The following is a 15,053-nucleotide window of genomic DNA, read 5'->3' as shown; positions in this document are numbered from 1 at the left end:
AGGGTGTGGTGGGGTGGGGTGAGGGATAGAAAGAGGCAGGAAATGAGGGGCAGCGTGTAGTGGCTATTAGGAGAGTTGGGAGCCATCTGTGGGACAGCTATGGGTGCAGATAGAGGGGTAGCTGGGATATGGCTGGGCACATGATTTCATAGACTAGGGCATGAGATAACAGCACACACTTAGCTACTTAGCTTTGGGCAGATGTACTGGGGCAGGGGGTAGGATATTCATGTACACACACACACACACACACACACACACACACACACACACACACACACAAAATGTGGGGTGGAGGTGGGGGCCAGTGAGTTACCTTAGGCTTAGACCAGGAAGGTTATTATAATGAAAAATATTCTGCAGAGATAGCTTCCCATCTTTGTAGCTCAGAAAAGCTGGTGATGGTGGGGTAGATCCAGATGGCACAGGTTGTCACACAGCCATTGAAATCTCCCATGTTGTGCTTTGTTGTATGTTGTGCCACTGAGTGGTCCACCTTGTTTTTTGCCAACAGTTTGGCAGTGGCCATTTATTCTAGTTGACAGCTAGTTGCTTGTCATACCAATGTAAAATGCTGTGCAGTGGTTGCAGTAGAGCTGGTATATAACTTGGCTGCTTTCACAGGTGGCCCAGCCCCTGATGGGGTAGGATAAGCCTGTGACAGTACCAGATTAAGTGATGCTGGGTGGGTGGATTGGGCATGTCTTCCACATGGGAATGATCCCTGCGGCAGGGGATTGGGGGAGGGAGTGGCATAGGGATGGACTAAAATTTTGTGGAGGTTGAGTGGGCAGCAGGATGGAAGTATCTTGAGTAGGTTGTCACTCATTTCAGGCATGATGATGGATAATCAAAGCCCTGATGAAGGACATGGTTTAGTTGTTCCAGATTGGTGTTACACTGGCTACTAAGCAGGGCACTTCTTTGTGGATGATTCTTGGGATGGATGTGAGGATCAGGTCTATATGAGGATATGACATTGAAGATCTGTTTGTGAATAAGGTCTGAGTGGTATTACCTGTGCGCAAAGGCCTTTATGAGCCCATCAGCATATTGTGCGAGGAAATTCTCATGGCTGCAGATGCATCTGTCACAGATGACCACGTGGTCATGGAAGGGATTTTTTGGTGTGGCAGGGGTGGCAGCTGTCAAAGCGCATGAACTGTTGGTGATTGTTGGGTCTGATGAGAACTGAGGTGTGGATGGAGCCATCTGAGAGGAGGAGATCAATATCTAGGAAGGTGGTGCAGTGGTTGGAGGAGGACCAGGTGAAGTGAGTAGGAGAGAAGGTGTTGAGATTGTGGAGGAATGAGGGTAAAGTGTCCTGGCCTTGGGTCCAGATTACAAAGATGTCATCGGTAAACCTAAACCAGCCCAGGAGTTTGGGGTTTTGGAAAGCTAGTAATGTTTCCTATAGGTGGCCCATGTAGAGGTTGGCATAGGAGGGTGCTACGTGGATTCCAGTGACTGTACCATGAATTTGTCTCTGTACCTTCCCATCAAAGGTGAAGTAAGTTAAGAGTTAGCATTTACTTGGTTAGGTGTATGAGAAATGAAGTGGTGGGTTTAGAATGTGCAGGGTCTTGGGAAAGGTAGTGTTCAATCATGGCAAGGCCACAGGCATGAGGGATGTTGTTCTGTAGTAAGGTTTCATTGACAGTGATGAGTAGGGATACTACAGTGAGATACATCAGCTTGGAAAACTCCACAAAATTGATGTGAAGTCCTCCCATGGCTCTCTAAACCATTCCCAAATGTAATGGGCCTTTGCTGGTATGTTACCAAACCCATAACATCCATTGCAAACAGAGTCTCTTTCTGTATTTCTTTTTTCAGTCCAGGCCACCATACAAATCTTTGAGCAACAGACTTGGTTTTAGTGATACCCAAATGGCCTGTGCATATTTCTTTTACCCACCAGTCAGTCCGCACGGTAAGTGTTCGTTTCTTTCGTCAGTCGACTTGACTCAATTGAGTTATCAAGCAGTTGTAGCACATGTGTATGTGTCATCATGTTTTATACGTTTCTGTCTGGCACATAGATAGCTAAAACAAACAAAAAGAAAAATCGCGGCCATTCTAGTGCTCTTGATACGTTATTCTGTCAGGCATTTGTTCGAGAAAACTCATGAATATTCTACTGTTTTCTTGTAAAGAGAACCTTCAGTATGTAGCATTATCAATATGGACTATTTGCCAAATAGGAAGCTAGTTTACATTCAGAAGCTGAAATATTAAGACTGAAGAATGAATAAATAAAATGTCCTAGTTGCAGTGAGTGCAAGTGTTAAGATTAGTCAAGAGTGAGAATGATCTGTTAATTGTGAAGTATTAATAATAGTAATTCATAGTAATTTCTCAGTAAAAATATTTTTATAAATAATATTGTAATGAGTCTTGTAACAGACGTAACAATATTTTTACTAATAACGTAACAATAGTTTCCCATACCTAACTCATAATATGACTTAGGTATGGAAACTATTGATGCATATATCTCTGGTAATAGTGGCTTTTGAGAAGATTCCTAAAAAGGCACTGTTACTATATAGGTCCTCTATTGAATGCACTAGAAAGGAATGGAACTGACAATAATAGTTCTACAACCATCATCATTGGAAACTTGTCCTTATATTATACGTTGTAAGGTACATATTGGCTTGTCACTTTCACAGTAGGTATTTGTTCACACTTTCTTATATCATAAGGTGGCATTGTCTTGTATATGTGTATCAGGTAAAGGTAGCTCAAGATACCTTTAGAATCCCCTCCTTGAGGTTTTTTTGTATCCGCCACTGGGTCTTAGACTATTTGAAGTTGCAATTCTCTACTTTTTAACAGTACATTTGTGATCAGCAGTGTCATCATTACAATGCGTTGAATACTCTTTAAGAATGTCTGGCATATTGTTTGATCATTGGTTATTTTTGACATAAATCATGAAAACAGATAACATACTATCTGTGGCAGTCCCTTTGGAAACTTCTTTTGCTGTAATAAGGGCCCTATAAGCCATGAGAAAATTTACATATACAGCACAGTTGGTTCAATCTGTCTAGGTCATAACAATCTTGATAAAATGCCAGCATTACCACGATTATCAGTCTTACCATATTTAAAATCACTATCACATGGAGATTAAAATTCAAGCCCACTTTTGCAGTCTGCTATTACAAATGGAAGGCAGCAAAACTCTGTAACTGAAATTATAGATGAATGGTTTATGATGTACTATGAAAGTAAGTTGATGCCTCTTAGAGCACAGCATACTTTTTAGACTTCATACAGTGGCTATATCCTTCTTATTCAAGATATATAATTTTATTCTTCTTTGCTCCAGCTGGAAGTAGCAAACATTGAATGTCTTACAGTTCTAACACGAAAAACACGAGAAAGATATGCACCCATGTCTGACTTAGCAGCATCACAAGCTAAAACTAGTGGAAAATTTGTATCACAATAACACAAAATGCTTTGTGACAGAAACATACTTTTGGCTTCTTTGAAAGCTTTGTTGCATTTTGCACACCATTCATGAATACAGAAACTTAAGTTCTTAGACGGGTGTGGTAATAAATTCCCACAGAAATTCATGGTACTATGAAATGACAAATGTATGAATTCGGATTGTTGGCTTTATGTCTTTCTGTAAAACTACTTCTTTTCCATTGGTAGTGTTCAACTCATTTTATCAATGTGATCACGACATTCCACCTTATTTTGAAAAGCTAACTTTTTACAATTTTCAAATATTAATTCTACGTTCTAATACCTTTCAGTTATACAGCTAAATGGAACAACTGCTCTGCTAGGGAGATGCTTATGATGATAGTATCATGAAGATACCAAAATGTTTTCTTAACAACATGAATAGTGTTCTGACTCTGAACACAATTCAATATGGTAGTACAATACAGTTTATTGACATGTTCAGGATTACTGGCTGGAGCCAGGAGCCAGTGCATGGTGATATAAAGAGCATTTGCCAGTGAGGGGTTGCTGGCTACCAGTTGCTGAAGCATTGTCCACTGCCAGCAGCCTCTGCTAGGGGCCTGGACCAGCCGAAGAACACAATACTCAGATGTGTTATGCACACTGCAGTAGTGGCACCAAGGTGTAGTAATGTGCAGGTTACTACAAATATTATCCATGTTTGCTTACACATGCAATTCCAGAATCAAGTCTAGTTAGCTTATACAAGCCCCAAGGAGCTACAATGGTTTGGAAATCTTGAGATGGCTCATCCATTCCTCGTTGTTACGAGGCACTCTATAAGACACGTTTAGAGAATTCTTTTCTCCTCCTAGCTTATCAAAAATCCCATCTGTCTTTGGAAAGGGATAAATCAAACAATGGAAAATCCAGGATGAAATGTAACAACATTATGAGAAGGAAAGTAGCAGATAGGCACAAAAAGAAGACTCTCACAGCTATAGCTTTTTGGTTTTGACTAAATCATCATCTGATAACATTGCATTTTTTCTTTTCCACACCCAAATTTTGTATATTATATTATATTATATTTATATAATTTTGTATTATAGTTTGGTGATCTAGGGAAAATGACTTGGCGTGAAGGGCATTAGGATGTACTCCATCTCTTATCAATAGGGTCCAAATGGATCTTTTTAAAGTTTCCTAGATACTGTATGTGTGAAACTGTGGTCTGATGTAAGAGAGGACCTGATGATCATTATCAGTTCAGGTCAAATAAATAAACTAAATAATTTTTTGGTAAAAATCTCATGATATACCCACACAAGTTATCCCAATGAATCTGTTTATGGGTAGCAAACTTGTAATTGTTTTGCCTGATGTATTTTTGCAGTATTGTCACAGTTATGTGGAATGGGTCTGTGCCAGTTTCTTCCCAGTGAAGTGGAGCTAGTCAAAGACAATTACAGAGGCAGTAAACAGTTTCCTTTCACAACTTTGACGGCAATGTTAACCAAATATGCAAGTGTTTCATCATAATGAATTTGAAATATGCTCACTAGTTTTTATTTACTTAAATTTGGCATATTTCGTGACAGTACCTCTTCCATAAAATGTTGACAAGGCGATATTTGTCTTGGCTTCAGTTGTCTAGTGGAAGTATGATTCCACAATGCAGTTTCGTCGGCTGCAGAAATGACCTAGTTCAATGGGTTTGCCTCATTTTTGGTGCTTCAAATACCATTTCTTCGAATGTGGTTTCCTCTTAAAGTTTGTATTAAAAAAAATAGTAACATAATTCATTTTTTTCTGTTCACTTCCAAATTATTATGACGGCGACCTGGACATTGTTCTACCGTCAACACACACCAAGAGTTCACTGCCGACTGATTACAGTCAAAGACGACTCCAGCGTCAAAGATATTTTACACAACACACCAGCTTCCACTTGTAATCAGTCTCTTTGATATTCTTTGGCACATTTACTAATAGTAATCAATATGCTTTCACTCTCAAAAACATAAGTAAATTAGCATATAATAAGGCAAATTACAATTTAAAAAAATATTCTGACAAAAATATAAGAAAACATTTACAATTTGGTATCGACAAATCTGGTAGAAAATGACACATCTCCCAGATCCATTACAAATTGACTCTGCACAACTTGTCTTTACGGGAATATTTGCACCAATCCTGATATGTGGCATGTGCCCCTGCATCCAACTCAAAAGAGATTTTCTTTCCATCCTTAACTAGCCCTAAAATCCAGGCATCATTATCTGACAGTGGAAGTCAGTTGTAGGGACAGAGATTGGTTGACATCGGTGTACTGAGGGAACTCTTGGCAAGTGTAACTCATCTATAAAGGCCACCACTTACGGAACGCTATCGTGACCCATGGTTGAGTACTGCTCAAATGTTCGGGATCCCACCAGGTAGGATAGGAAGACAATGAATTAATTCAGAGGCATACTGGTGGATTTGTTACTGGTAGCTTTGTTCAGCACACAACTGTTATGGAAATTCCCCATGAACGTTGTTTTCCTGGGGGTAAGACAACATTCTTTTTGTGCAACATTATTGAGAAAGTTTAGAGAAACTGCATTTACAACTGATTGCTGAAAAATTCTATTTCCACTGATGTAGATCTCTCATAAGGACCACAGAGACAAGATAAGAACAATCAGGGCTCATATAGAGGCATATAAACATTCATTTTTCCCTTGCTACATTAATGAGTGGAACAGGAAAGAGAATGGGTAGCACACTCTGCTATTCAGTGCATGAGGCTTGCAGAGTGTGTGTATAGATGTAGATGTCATCCTGGGTGCACTTACCATTCCTGCAAACACTTCATCCACATCTAATACCTTTCCTTCTTTCATATTGTACTCTGCTGATTGTAGCTTTGCTTAGATCAGATCCTTCCCAGTTTCTTTTCCTTGGTTGCTATTCATTTCTTTCTTGGGCCTCTCCTCATCAGCTGCCTAATCTGGATTAAAAAGGCTTCAAAGTTTGCTTTCCACCTTATTCTCAGTTTTTCTTTTCATTTTTCCATTTACATCCAGAATAGTGAAGTTTTCAGTTACACCTTTCATCTTTCATCTTTCCCTTCACCATCCCATTCATTGTTTTCCTACTGCTCATCTGTCTCCCTCCTTCATTTTCATGCGTTTGTCCATTCATTCCCTCATTATCTCTGGTACTATCTTGTTGGTTTGCTTCTTCTTGGTATCACAATCCATCTCTTGCACCTAATGCCCTTTGCTGAAACCATATCCTGCTCTGTTCTTTTCTTGTACTGCTCTTTTAATTCTTTCATTCCACCAGGATATTTGTATTTGCTTCCATCTTTTAATTTTGTATATTCTTCCACAAACTAATACTAGATTTTCACAAGTGTTGTCTTAAACTTGTCCCATTCCTTCTCCTCTTTTACGGGTTTACCTTCAGGTATCTTGATACTTTCCTCTGGTTTCTTCCTCTCTTACTTTCCAGTTTTTCTCCTTCCTTTTTGTTCCTCCTTGTTTCCATCATGACACTGAGACTCATCAATAAGGCCAGTGGTCTCTGTCTAAGTATTCTGTATATTGGTAACATGCCACTTCAGTTCCCCATCAAAGATATTGTAATCCACAATGGACTTCTTTTTTCAGTCACAGCTGTACCATATTATCTTATTTAATGTCAGTGGTGCATTACACCTCATAAGTTACCTTTCATGTGGTTCATTATTGTTTGTTTGTATATTTGAAGCCCAGAAATCATACACTGTGTAACCACAAAGATATTGGGCTGATGTTAATTGCATTGTTACTATATTTGCAAACAATAGCAGATATTCAGTAATGACAGCAATAACTTAACATTTTTTTTAACAGTTAAACAGATTAAAATATACATGAAAATTCAGCACACATATTGTGCAAAATACAATAGTGGCTACAATAGTATGAATGAAAAAATACTCTGTGTTTATTTTAATGTACCTAAAATAGAGGATACATGGTAATATTTTAACAGATCCTGTTACATATGAATGGAAGATTATTATTTCTATGCAGCTTTACAAAACAGTGACAAAGAAATTCTGCCATAAGTGGGAGACAAGCATAGAAAGTAATGATAAGCACTGTTGCACACTGTGAGGGAGAGGATTAGGTCAGGAAGTCAATGCAAATTTGCCTTCTGGTACTCATCAACAGAATAAAAAGTATGTTTCATTAGAAAATCTTTAACTTTCTTCCTGAAGGTATTGCTTTTGTTTCTTATTGGTAGGGGTAGTTTGTTGAAAAGTAGGCTGCCCATATATGTCACCCCATTGTGACGACTGCTTAATTTTTGTGTCACCATAAAAATGTTTGCTTTTGTTCTTGTCATGGCTGTGGATTTCTCCATTAGTTGTAAAGAGATCAAGGGTGTTTTTGACAGATTGCTACTTACCATAAAGAAGATTTGTTAATTTGCAGACAGAAACAATTAAAGGGCACCTACATAAAGCTTTTGGCAGTTGAGCCTGTCTGTAACTTAATGTCTCTTCTTTATGGTATGTAGCAATCTGTCTTTTCTTACGTTGTTGATATTCCTACTTAGAGGTTCCATTGTTTGGTACTGTCTCTGAATATAAATAAAGGAGACTGGCAATATGTTAAACTCTCTGAATATGGGTTTGTTGGCAGCTTGTATTGGTGCTCTCTTCATCATTTTATTATTCTTTTTTGCTCATTGAAAAGTATTGTGCAAGAACCCCCCCCCCCCCCCTGCGCACACACACACACACACACACACACACACACACACACACACACACACACACACACACGCACACACAAGATACAATGTGCTATTATTGATTGCACAAGCCCATGATAAACAGTTTTTAGTGTTTGTTATGTAAATAAAAATGCCTTCTGTTGCTGCACTGTAGTTTACAATGCAGCAAGAGAAGGCATTTATTATTTACAAAGCAATTATTTCTGTACTGCAGAGGATGGCCATGCAAATAGACTCATTAGTTTTAAGTGTGTTTATATCTCATGATTGCCCAAGAATTCTGAAAGCATAGCAGAGACTACCAAGCTTATTTAACAATTTTTCCATTTAGGGGTCCCACTGGTCTGAACTGTCAATCCAGACTCCTTAAAACTTTGTTTTTATTACTAGTTCAGTTTCTTTGCCACATCCTGCAAGGGTTTCGTGTGGGCAGGATGGTTTCAGGAAGGGTAGAAGAGCATATGAGCTGTCTTGCTTGTGTTTAAAAATAATTTACTGCAGTGGAGCCATGAGAGGAGTCTTTCAGTTGTATCATTAATTTTGAGTTCCAATTTCAGAACTGAGTCTGAACAGAAGAGCAAGTTTGTGTGATCTGCAAACAACACAAGGGAAGTGTTAAGGAGATTTATAGGAAGGTCATTGAAAAGGAGGACGAAGAGAAGAGGGCTCAGTACCGAGCCTTGTGGGACTCCACAGCTTGTCAGGGCATTGTCAGAATAAATTTTTATAGATTCAGGGCTTGTGAGTTCTACCATTTGCTTCATATGGTGAGATAGGATTTAAACCAATTATTTTCTGTACCTCTGATGCCATATGATTCTAGCTTCTTAATAAACAGTGAGTGATTAATGAGATCAAAAGCTTTACTATTGTCAGTGAAAAGTCAAGAAAAAATTCATATTGATCAATGGTTTTAAGAATTTGGTTAGTGAAATTAATACCAGTCCTGGTTTCACTAAATTCAAGTTGGTGTTTGGTCAATGATTTCGTTTTTTCTAGAAATGCTATGACTCTATTGTATATGACTTTCTGAAATATCTTGGATATAGCTGGAAGTATGGCAGTAAGATCATAATTGTTTACATCATAACAGTCCCCTTTTGAAGACTGGAATCACATTCAAGGCCTTTAATACTTCTGTGAAACATCCTCTGCTTATTGAGCTATTGATCACATTACATAATGGTGTGACATGTGGAAATGATGATTATGTGGCTCTTACAATGTTTAATATGCCTTGATTGGTTACTGGGATTATAGCCTCGTGTGATATTGCTGGCATAGTGTTTCCTGACACTAGATTATCAGTAACCTTTGAAAAATGGAAGTTAAAATGTTCAATAACCTGTTTTCAATCAGAGATATTTGTTTCATTTGGCTGGAGGTATTCAGCTGAGACACATTCAGTTTAGGTTCCTATGGTACCATTGACAACTTTCCAATGTGCTTTACTCATGTTACCTGAGTTCACAATAAACTAGTGGTTATAGATCTGATTTGCATTAGTAATGACCTTCTTGAGGATATTTTCGTAGTTTCATAAGTATCTTTAGAAGTTTGTATCACTGTTTGGCTTACTTTCTGTGTAAAATGTTTTCTTGGTTGCATGGGAAGCAATTATTCCCTTGGTGATCCATCCTTTGTATCCATTGCTTCTCAGTAGGTTCTCTGTAGATTTTCTGAGGGAAAAGGCTATGTTAAAACTATGACACAAATTAGCAACTAATATTTTTAGTTTCTTTTCAGTGTTTTCCTAGAGATAAACATTTTCCCAGGTCTTGTGCTTTAGCAGGTGCTCAATTAACATTCTGTTGTTGATATGTTTACATGACTGTTAGTAATAAGTGTTTGTTCACACCCATTTGTTTAAGCTTAAGTAAGTGGCCCTAATGGTCAGAAAGCCCATTGAGTAAGTTTTGGAAACTGAGTGCAGGAGTAGAATTAGTGTTTATTAATCTGGCATCTACTGAGGTGCAGGATGTGAGTGTTATTCATGTAGGCAACTTTACTATGTTATTGTACTGTATGCAACTGGGGACCTAGAAATGATGGAAAGGCTTCATCCCCACCATAGCCCTCAGTGGTTCACAACCCTACATCAGCTTACAGCAGTCCACTTACTCCACCACCACCCCCTGCTGAACCCAGGGTTATTGTGTGGTTTGGACCCTAGGGGACCCCCTCAGGAATGTCTCAAACCAGATGAGTGTAACCCGAATGTTTGCATGGTAGAGTAATTACAGTGTATGCGTAGGTGGAGAAAGTGTTTGCGCAGCAATCGCCGATATAGTGTAACTGAGGTGGAATAAGGGCAACCAGCCTGCATTCGCCGAGGCAGATGGAAAACCACCTTAAATACCATCACAGACTGGCCAGCACACCACACCTTGACACTAAGCCGCCTGGGAGATTTGTGCCTGGGACCGGCATGCCTTCCTGCCTGGAAATCAGTGCGTTAGACCACATGGCTAACCATGTGGGCTATGTTAGTCATAGCCAGTAGGTTGTTCATGTTGGTTGATCCATGTGACTCATTGGCAAAGTTTATATTAAAATCCCCCCATGTTGTGTAGGAATTTATAACTTGTGCCAATTTCTCTTGGAATATTGATAAACTGTCTTCTGGTACCCTGTAAGTGCAGACAGTGATTTGTTTTTCTTGACTCATCACAAGAACATGGTGCTTGAAATGATTCTCACTGTAGAACCAGTTTACATTTTCTGACTAATTTCAAGCAAACACACCTATTTTGGAAGTTCTGCAATAGTATGAGCCAGTATTACAGTTTGTAATATGAATTCACACCAACTCGCTATTTAAAATTGCTTGTGATGTCATTCATTAATCAGCAACATGTTTACTTTTAAATAAGGCAAATAAGACTGTGATAAAAATGCACTTTTTTTAAACCAGTCCAGAATTTGTCTCTGGTCTCACAGAAGAAGTCTTGCTTCTCTTAACTATAGTGCTGAAGTCTTTTTAAAATGCTGTATATTTCTATAATAATAACAATAATGGAATAATTTTTGTTATGAAGCAGTTTGTATATTTAATAAAGTCTATATGACTAGGGCAATACATCAAGTGAAGTTTTTAGTCTATTGCCTTACGTGAAATTTCTGCTTAAGGCACAATCTAAATAACATAAAAAAGAACTATTGCCAACCTCTTCAAGGTGTTTTATAATGCCATGACTGACATGAACCTATTAGCCTTCTGTTTAGACACATAATGGTTAATTTTATTAACTGCTGAGTTACACTTAATGTCACTTTTGGAAAAGTCTTCAATAAACACAACTCATACATGACATGTTCAGTTAGTTTTACTTCCTTTAGACTATATTTCAGCTACATTTCTTATTTCACCCTGTCTTTCTTTTCTCAGTGGGAATTCGATACAAGAAGACAGCCGTCTCCAGATTATCCAGGGAAAGCTGCTTGTCATCAGTCCCCTTGAAAGAGCTGATGCTGGGAATTACTCCTGTTTAGCAGAAAACATATTTGGGAGAGACCAAATTGCCTATTTTGTTACAATCCATGGTATATGTGTATTTACTGATGATTTAAATGTAAATAAATACTTTTAATGTCATTATCATTATATTTTATATTAATTCATCTTGTTTCTTTAATCGCATGCCCCATTAGAGAGTCAAACTAAAGGAAGTAAGTATGTCAGTAATGCTACTTACACTTTTAAATATAAATGTAAAGCTGTAAGGTAGTCATTCCAGTGTCACTACCTTACAATTCTGCAATAGAAAATAACATTCAACAGTTACTGGCCTCCGAATAATATGAGCTGCTGTACCGCAGTTCCTTAGCCTTAATCACATTACATGCTCCACCCTCCAACCTTTCCAATTAATCTCCATCAAAAGCAGTAGTCATAAAGTTTTAAATGTTACCTTGAAAAATCAAGCTATGACTATGATGATTGGAGATGTTACTCTTCCTTACATATTCACACTTCAATAAAACACATTTTTTCCAACGACAGATGACTTCCTAGAGACCTTGGTTGTAGAAATCTGTCTTTTGGCTGTTCAGGAAACATTCTATCTTAAATTATCCTTGTTGCCATTCTGGAAATTTGTGCCAAACAATGTCTTCATCTGGTTGAAGTCACTAGGCACCATGACAGGTGAACTGATGGGGGAGTCAATTTTTTTTCCTTAAAAAAAAAAAAGAGGTGCTACATGAAGTTGTGTAGGATGATTGCAACCATCGTCAAACAAAATTTTGTAAAACTTGTATCATTGCTGGTTACATTGCTCAAAAAATTTTAACACCGGGTGTTTGGTAATTCACATTTATTGATATATTTAGAGATTAATTCATCAACAGAAGACATGTCAAAAGATTACAAAAGTCATAAGCAACACAACCATAAAGATTTTCTGAGTCATGATTAACAACTTTTTTAAAACATTCTGGGCAAACCCATGAACATACCAAAGAAGAATGGTGGGGTTCATCATACACAGTACAGTGCCATGTATGAGCTAACTGCTCCAAAGTACAACTGAGTGTGAAGCATATCACAAGCTATGAAGTTAACAGAAATGACCTCCAGATAGTGTGAGTACATGACTGAAGTGCACTAAGAGTGACTAATGGAGGTATGAAAAAACAAGTTGTTAATTATTAAAATAAGATGTAAAATAACAAATACTTAAATATATACAAAATGGAGGAGGAATAGATTAGTGTTTTACATCCCGTCAACAATAAGGTCATTAGAGAAGGAGCACAAGCTTGGGTCAGGCAAGGATGGGTAAGGAAATCGGCTGTGCCCTTTAAGACGAACCATCCTGGCATCTGTCTGAAGAAATTTAGGGGAATCACAGGAAACCTAAATCAGGTTTGAACTATTTTCCTCCCAAATGCAAGTCCAATGTGCTATCCATTGTGCCACCTTGCTTGTTAAGATATACAAAATATAAATCTGCACAAAATAATGTTAACAATAACATATATGTGAATAACAGTCATCTTTAAAAATCATAAACAGGATCATAAGAGGTGGTAAAAACAAAATACTGGATAAATAATAATGGAAAAAATACAAAAAGATTACAAGTAAAATGGATGGACATCATACAGACATTTGTTAAACAAAAAACAGGAAGTAGACAATGGGATAAAAGGAAGAATACTATTTTTAATTATATGAAATTACGCACAACATTAACTGATATAATACTAACCATAATAAAAATATATATATACAATATGATCTTACAGCAGTGTACCAAATATCACTATTTAATTTTTAAATTTATTTTGTTAAAGTAAATGCAAGAGAAGGGGTAAAGACAAAAGGAAGAATTCAGTTGGTACGAAGAGATTAAAACATGTAACACATGATGAAATCATAATGTGCAAAATGAAAGAGCTAACGAGTGTATGAAAAAAAATGGGCACTTAAAAAAGCAATACAAATTTGTATGCAGTCATTGCACCATTCTGAATAGGCATAGGCTATGCCGCCAATAATACCTTTAAGCGTTTATTCTTTTTCATTTTACTGTATTAGCACACTTCTTTCTTTATACTCCAATTAGCTACTCTTAGCCACATCACGTATGTTCTCATGCTACCTGGAGGTCATTTCCCTTAACCTGCCAGCTTGTTATGCACTTCATGCTCATTTGTACTCTGCAGCAGTTAGCACACACATGACACAATATTGTGTAGGAAGATATTTTTCTTCTGTATGTTCTTAGGTTTGTCCAGTATGTTTAAAAAAAAAAAAAGAATTTGTTAGTCATGATTCAGAAAATCTTTATTATTCTGTTTCTTATGACATTTGTAATCTTTTGACAGATGTTCTGATGATGAGTTAATGTCAAAACATGACAATAAATGTGAATTACTCAACAGCAAGTGCTACAGTTTTTCTAGAGCCCTAATCAGCAGTGTAACATGTTGAGTCAACGTTTGATAGCCTGAAGAAGCAGCTTGTAGGCTGTGTTCTTTGCAGAATGAGTTGAGGCATTGTCTGGAGCAAAACCAACAACATGGACAGCTTCTTGCAATGCTCCTGCAATGTTCAGGCTTACTATGAGTATACTCTGTTAGCACCACACCATGGCAGTCCCAAAAAACGCTGAGCATCACCTTGCCTGATTATGTTTGGGTCTTCGCCTTCCTTGGTGGTAGTGAGTACACACGTTTCCATTGCTTTCTTTCCTGCTTTGTTTCAGGATCACTGTGACACCCCCAGCATTTTTACATCGTGATTAGGTGGACATGAAAATCATGTTGATTGGCCTGACACAACTACGACATTTCAACTGCTGCTTCTGTTTGGTGAGATTTTTGAACTGGTGTGATTAGTTGTGGAATTAAGGGAATGGCAACTTCTGTCATATTGAAAATGTTCTGGAAAGTTCTGAAAAATTATTCATGACTGATTTTTCACTTTGTCTAGTACAGTACACCAAACTTGCACACACATTTGCAGTCTCAGAGAGCTGAAACTACAGTTGTGCTTGCGTGAGTGAGAGTGTGAGTGTGTGCATGTGCATGTGTATGTATGTGTATGTGTATCTACTGCTGACAAAGGCCTTAATGGCCAAAAGCTATGATGTGTGAATCTTTTTATTGTGCCTATCGTGGCTCAGCATCTCCGCTATTTAGTTTGTGTAAGTGATACTTAAAATTTCTTATGCCTTCTCTCTCCTTTTCCTTGAACCATAATGGCTTCAAAATAGTTATTCACATTTCTAATTCCCTCTTTATCTCACTTCTTAACTCCCTCTATGTTACACTTTTTAGTCACATTACTTACAACTATTTACTGAAGTGTCTGTCCCTATATCTTTGTCATTTTT

The 15,053-nt window shown here is 37.6% G+C and overlaps 1 protein-coding gene across 1 annotated transcript in view; it reads left to right on the top strand.

Moving 5' to 3' along the window:
• LOC126455438 (Down syndrome cell adhesion molecule-like protein Dscam2) overlaps nucleotides 1-15,053 on the top strand; it is a 77,100-nt gene that overhangs the window by 24,630 nt on the left and 37,417 nt on the right. The window contains exons 4-5 of the mRNA XM_050091187.1: nucleotides 11,600-11,754; nucleotides 11,863-11,880. Coding sequence (XP_049947144.1) covers nucleotides 11,600-11,754; nucleotides 11,863-11,880 — 173 coding nt within the window. The remainder of the gene's footprint in view (nucleotides 1-11,599; nucleotides 11,755-11,862; nucleotides 11,881-15,053) is intronic.

This window comes from Schistocerca serialis, chromosome 2 (assembly GCF_023864345.2).
Source record: "Schistocerca serialis cubense isolate TAMUIC-IGC-003099 chromosome 2, iqSchSeri2.2, whole genome shotgun sequence".
Lineage (NCBI taxonomy): Eukaryota > Metazoa > Arthropoda > Insecta > Orthoptera > Acrididae > Schistocerca > Schistocerca serialis.
This window is presented reverse-complemented; position numbering and strand designations above follow the sequence as displayed.